The sequence below is a fragment of the Brachyistius frenatus genome, unplaced genomic scaffold (genome assembly GCF_029030835.1).
Source record: "Brachyistius frenatus isolate BFR_SWC_R1_liver_20210118 unplaced genomic scaffold, ASM2903083v1 Contig_384, whole genome shotgun sequence".
In the NCBI taxonomy this organism is placed as follows: domain Eukaryota; kingdom Metazoa; phylum Chordata; class Actinopteri; family Embiotocidae; genus Brachyistius; species Brachyistius frenatus.
The window spans coordinates 225,001-231,552 of record NW_027210983.1 but is presented as its reverse complement, the minus strand read 5'-3'; the positions used below and the strand labels follow the sequence as shown (position 1 = coordinate 231,552).

At 41.5% G+C, this 6,552-nt stretch overlaps 1 protein-coding gene across 1 annotated transcript in view; it reads left to right on the top strand.

The window, feature by feature from the left end:
• Window positions 1-5,047: 5,047 nt before the first annotated feature.
• Window positions 5,048-6,552, top strand: part of LOC138636552 (neuropeptide Y receptor type 2-like) — a 16,461-nt gene continuing 14,956 nt past the window's right edge. Inside the window, exons 1-2 of the mRNA XM_069724610.1 lie at window positions 5,048-5,259; window positions 5,529-5,661. Of these exons, the coding sequence (XP_069580711.1) occupies window positions 5,068-5,259; window positions 5,529-5,661 (325 nt within the window). The 5' untranslated portion in view covers window positions 5,048-5,067. The remainder of the gene's footprint in view (window positions 5,260-5,528; window positions 5,662-6,552) is intronic.

Genomic DNA, 6,552 nt, shown 5'->3' with positions numbered 1-6,552 from the left:
TTGTTCATCAGATATCTTTGTTCATCAGATATCTTTGTTCATCAGATATCTTTGTTCATCAAATATCTTTGTTCATCGGATATCTTTGTTCATCGGATATCTTTGTTCATCATATCTTTGTTCATCAGATATCTTTGTTCATCGGATATCTTTGCTCATCAGATATCTTTGTTCATCAGATATCTTTGTTCATCAGATATCTTTGCTCATCAGATATCTTTGTTCATGAGATATCTTTGTTCATCAGATATCTTTGTTCCTCAGATATCTTTGTTCATCAGATATCTTTGTTCCTCAGATATCTTTGCTCATCAGATATCTTTGTTCATGAGATATCTTTGTTCATCAGATATCTTTGTTCATCAGATATCTTTGCTCATCAGATATCTTTGTTCATCAGATATGAGTTCATCAGATATCTTTGTTCATCAGATATCTTTGTTCATCAGATATCTTAGTTCATCAGATATCTTTGTTCATTAGATATCTTTGTTCATCAGATATCTTTGTTCCAACCAGACTGAGCTAGCTGATCAGTTTAGTTTTTCTATTTTTCTGTATTTATTCAGTTGGAGACTAGAAATCCTCTGTTGCTAGGTGGTTGCTAAGGGGCGGACTACTTCCTGGAGTAGGAAACATTGCTCACATTACATTCGTTTCAGTGAGGTGACTGCTTGTTTTCCAACTGGCTGGCGTACGCGTGTAATATTGCTGAAATAGAAACCTTTGCTTCATTAAAATAAATCCTGGTTTTGAATCATTTGTGCTCGTTAGTGAAATTATTTGAAGATGTTTGGGCCTTAAAACGTCCTCAGCTCCGTTATTAACCACCGAGAACATGAAGCCGGAGAATCGCACCAACGAGCCCGTTAATTAGACGATTAACGATTTGAGAGAGAGGTCGTCATGTTGATCTGGAGCTGCACCAGACGAGGGTTAGAAACGGTGAGACGTGCCGTCACCGGGGGCGACGTGGGTTAGAGGGGGGGCAGGGGGGGGGGGTGACAGGAAGTTAGTTGTAATTTGGCTCATCGATCTGCAGCACATGTAAACAGTCAGCAGCAGCTGTGACGCACAGCTGGAGGAGGAAATTAAAGTAGGAAAGAAGACAGACGGTCAGTGTTACTGAAACATGTTGAATTTCAAATAAATGTCCATAAATCAGCTGAAACTACAGAAAAAAGAAGAAGCTGCAGAACTGGTTCAGAATCACGTTGTTTTGACTTCAGCGTCAGACTCACCTGCTCATCCTTGTTCACCCCTTCATGTTTACATGCCAAACAAGACCTGCTAATAGAGAATTCTGCATATTTTAAAGGGCAAATTTGCCCAAATTTAAACAAATGTCGGTTGTAAATTTTGCAGCCCGAAGCTCTGTGACTCTACGGCAGCGTTGTGCTGATACGGAGGGAGAATTTGAAAAGCTGCTTCATCAGATGAACAAGGGAAGTTGAGGATTCTCCCTCATCTCTGACGCTCTTACCTGCTGCTCAGGAGGAAACTCAGAGAACTGAGATGAAGCTTCATTAACCTCTGCTTCTGTTCGGGTCAGTCTGATTTCCCTGCAAACACTCATGTAAGATTAAATGTAAAGAGTTTATGAGCGTTTGCGGGCTCCTGACAGGATCCATGTCGAGACTCTTAGAATGAGAAAGTGAAAACTTTCTGATGTGCATTTGGATGCGTGCCTCCATTGATGCACTGATTCATGGCTTTCCTGTTCAGTGAAGACGAATCTGAAGGAAAAATAAAGCAAACAGGATGCAGCTGACCATAAATTGGAAAAAAGAAACATCTGAATATTAATAATTGATGAATGAGAGATTTTGTTTTTTCTTTAAAAAAGCACAAACGTTTCGGTGCCTGAATATTTTCTGTCCCTTTTGGATCCTTTTGAGTTTTGTAGCCGCGACTTTAAATGATTTTATCTTCCTATATCGATAACAATTAACAATCATATCCAGCATCTCTTTGATCAACAAATCAAAGCGGGTTTATCTGTTTTCTTCCTGCTTGTTGACCTGTTGATGGCGCTGTTGTTGTTGTCGTTCATTCTCAGGGGAACACGAAGGTCAGAATCCAGTTCGCAGAGCGTCCGGTCGCTGACGGAGACCGACGTTTGTACTCATCAGAGTCTGAAGGCCACAAACCATCTTCGTCTTTCTGCCGTCCGTCGTAGATCTCAGCTGACGTGTGACGGACGTCTCGTCTGTGTTTAATACAAACAGGGAATATTTGCGGAGAGTTTGTGGCTTTGAGGGAGGATTTAATTGGCTGTTGTTGCTTTAAAAAGTCGTCGGTGATGTTTATTTTTAGGTCAGCAGGCGTTGTGTGCAGCAGGAAGCAGGTGTCAGCAGTTTAAAAATGGATGCTGCCTAATTCTGGAAGAAACGTCGTCTGAACATTCAGAGAGGCAGAAGGTCCGGCAGCAGGTTGAAGCTGCACCTCTTTAATTCGTCCCTTTAAGTCTCTGATATGAAACCACATTCACTTCTTTGGGATTTTAAATTGACCAGAAGAGGTTTTCGTTGTTCTGAGGACGTTTCTGTTTGAACACACGTTAGAAAGGAGAACAAACTGTTGGGATGTAACAAGCAGGAGGAGTTTGGTTCCTCTCACTGTATTTGTGTTTTTTTAAAGTGTATTTAGAGGATTGTTGCTAACTGCTCTGTATAATGTGTTTTGAGTGATTCATGTTTCGTATCATGAATAAAAAAATAGCTCATTGAACCATGGATGGAAACACAAAATGACCGAAATGAAACACAAAACAACAACCTGTGGGCCGAAGAGGCCGGGATTGAACCAACAACAGAGAAGAAGAGCTACAGAGACACAAAACAACAACAAAACAACAACAAACAGACACAAAACAACAACAAACAGACACAAAACAACAACAAACAGACAGCTCGACAACAAAGAGTTGTGGTTTTTAGACATTTCAGGAACAGCAGAAGAAATTGAACCTTTTCCTGTTGTTCTTTCATGTTTTTCTGTTGATCAATAAACACGACTGAATAAACTGAACTGAAACACAAACACAAACTCTCGTCTCCGTTGTGAGACTCACACGTTGTGCGAGGTGAGTTTGCCGCCGTCTGTTTTCTGTGTGCGACGCGCCGCTGATGCTGTCAGACGAGCGCGAGCTGGAAGCCCTCAGGCTGTGTGCTCAGTGAACCATCTCCCCACAGTGTGTGTGTGTGTGTGTGTGTGTGTGTGTGTGTGTGTGTGTGTGTGTGTGTGTGTGTGTGTGTGTGTGTGTGTGTGTGTGTGTGTGTGTGTGTGTGTGTGTGTGTGTGTGTGTGTGTGTGTGTGTGTGTGTTCCCTGGTGAGTGTGCGAGCGAGCGACTGCAGTTATGTTTGGATTGTTTGTGAGAGCATTCCTTTCCACTCTGGTGAAAGTGTGAGTTTGTTTGCGTCTGTGTGTGATTGTGTCTCACAGTGTTAGTGTTCCTGTGTCCATATCTGAAGTGTGTGTGTGTGTGTGTGTGTGTGTGCGTGCGTGCGTGCGTGTGTGTGTGTGTGTGTGTGTGTGTGTGTGTGTGTGTGTGTGTGTGTGTGTATGTGTGTGTGTGTGTGTGTGTGTGTGTGTGTGTGTGTGTGTGTGTGTGTGTGTGTGTGTGTGCGTGCGTGCGTGCGTGTGTGTGTGTGTGTGTGTGTGTGTGTGTGTGTGTGTGTGTGTGTGTGTGTGTGTGTGTGTGTGTGTGTGTGTGTGTGTGTGTGTGTGTGTGTGTGTGTGTGTGTGTGCCCCCTGAGACTGTTGAAGTGACCCACATCACAGAGCTGTGAAACCAGAGGTTTCAGCGTGACACTCCCACCTGTGTGAGTCTCTGCTCTGATGTCAGCGCTGGAATCCGTCTCCCAACATTGCGTCCGTTCAGCCGGATTAACGCCGATGACTCGTGTCGTTCCATCAGTAATTCAGAATGAAATATTGTCCTATATGGATTTAGAAGAGGCTTTTATTTTGAAAGTTGCAGGATATGCTGTCTGTGTTATATTTCCTGTCGTCTAGTTATATGGTATAATTATACTAAACTATATAATTATAATTATATGGAAATGCTATATCTTAGAATTTGTAAACTGCAGTTTAAATCGTTGCACGGCCAGATTTATTTACATGTTTTGTGCTTTTAGGAAGTTTAATCATTTATTACCTTTTGTATTTCTGCCATTGATTTGACCTCAGATGCTCTTTAAAGGCCCAGAAATCTTTCTCTTAAAAAAATAAATGTTATTTAAGTGTGAAAGGAGTTGCTATAATACCAAAGCAGCAAAGGATTTGTGAATGAAATGTGATCTGGATTTATTTGCTGAGTTTCCAGATGACCTGCTGGTCAGTCATCTGCTCTCTTTTATACTCCGTGTAACTTTCCAGGTTTCAGGATTAAGAATAATCTACTTTGGGAGTTTAAAGAGTCGTTACAAAGAAAGTAATGCAGTGAAATTGTAAAACCAAAATTGTTTTCATTGTTGATTTGTGAGTAAATTCACCAGCCTCGCAAATATTTAGGATTATTTTACCCCGATTATGAAAGTTTGTGAATGAAGATAAATTCTCAGACAGGTTCATTTACATGTTTCACACTTTTAATCATCATCAAGTTGTTCTTATATGTCTGATTTATATAAACTGTTTGTTCATTAGCGATTCAAACCTAAAATCACAGTTGCTAACTATTTATTGCTTTTAGATGTTAATTTTAAACCATTATTTTTTAGTTAAGTATTTATTGCTTTTAAAAATAAGTAACAAGTAACGGAGGTGAATATCAGACTCAGACTGATCAAATCAACTTCTGTGGGATGCTCACGTTGTTCCGTCTCCGCCGTATATGTAAATACGTAAATCAGCCTGGTTTGGAGATATTCGGCCACAAATCAGTCAACGCAGCTTTAAGGGAGATGACGGAGTCGTGAAACGACCACGACTTTACTTTTCCTTTTTTATTCCCGTGTTAACATCTGGCTGATATATATATATTATTTTTGTTCATCTGATATATATATATTATTTTTGTTTTTTTTGTCGTCCCGCAGGAGGTCTGAGCGTGAACGGACATGGAGGCCGTCAGCGCAGTCAACGCTACACCGGACGTGCTCCGCCTCCCGCCTCCGCCTGGCGATGACCCCGACAACCCCGGTTACCACGACTACGGGCGGAACTCCGGTGCCGCTCCCCCGGCTCTGCCCACGTTGGTGTTTAGGGGAGGGAACTTTCCAGAGGACCCCATCAAGATGCTGAGTGTTCAGGTAGATGAGTCATCATGACTCATCATGACTCATCATGACTCATCATGACTCATCCTCAAACGAATGGTGCTTTAATGTAATCTCATTCTTTAACATCATTTTCATGTTTTCACATTAACATAACACAGATCTTGTTTTAAAGGTCCATTAAAGGGTTAAAGGAAATGTTACATTTTTGATTTATTATTCATTTATTTAAAATTTTCTTCCTCTGTTTTGCTTCTGCGCCAACAGCTGTTTACAATCGTTGTTTGTTTGTTTGTTTACAGGTGGTGTTGATCCTGGCCTACAGCACCATCATCGTGCTCGGGGTTCTGGGTAATTCTCTCGTCATTTACGTCATCTACCGCTTCAAGACGCTGCGCACCGTCACCAACTTCTTCATCGCCAATCTGGCTGTTGGTATGTTTTTACACACACACACACACACACACACACACACACACACACACACACACACACACACACACACACACACACACACACACACACACACACACACACACACACACACACACACACACACACACACACACACACTATTACAGTGTTTTTAGTCCACATCAATTATTTGGGTGAAGTTCAAGGTCAGTTTAAGGTGATGTTTTATTTTATGTTTAGGTTAAGATTAAGGTATCGTGTGGTCCAGGTTAAGTTAAGGCTTGGCTCAGGTTAGATTTAGGATAGTTTAAACTCAGGTTTAGACTAAGAGTTGGGTAAAGTTGTGCTAAACTTTGGTTAAAATGAGTTTTTTGTGAAGATTCGGTTTAATTTAAGGAAGCGTTAAAACCCGGCATAAATTAAGGGTAAATTTAGGTTAAGGATGGTTTAATCTTAGGTTTAGGTTAATATTAGGATTAAGTTACGTTAAGGTTTGGTTGGTTTGGTAAAAGTAAATAAGCGACGCCGATATTTGGCGACGTTGTGGGTTCTGATTGGCTGTGAGTTCTGATTGGCCATGGGTTCTGATTGGCCGTGAGTTCTGATTGGCCGTGAGTTCTGATTGGCCGTGGGTTCTGATTGGCTCACCAAAGACAGCAGGTGAAGTCTAACTGGTTCCTGCTCTGTCTTCTGTGTCCCAGAGTGTCGAAGAACATGTGAAGCCTTTGAACTGCGAATGTAATTTGCGGGTTCAAATAATGTATTGAAGTGTGTTTGTGTGTGTGTGTGTGTGTGTGTGTGTGTGTGTGTGTGTGTGTGTGTGTGTGTGTGTGTGTGTGTGTGTGTGTGTGTGTGTGTGTGTGTGTGTGTGTGTGTGTGTGTGTGTGTGTGTGTGTGTGTGTGTTACCCTCC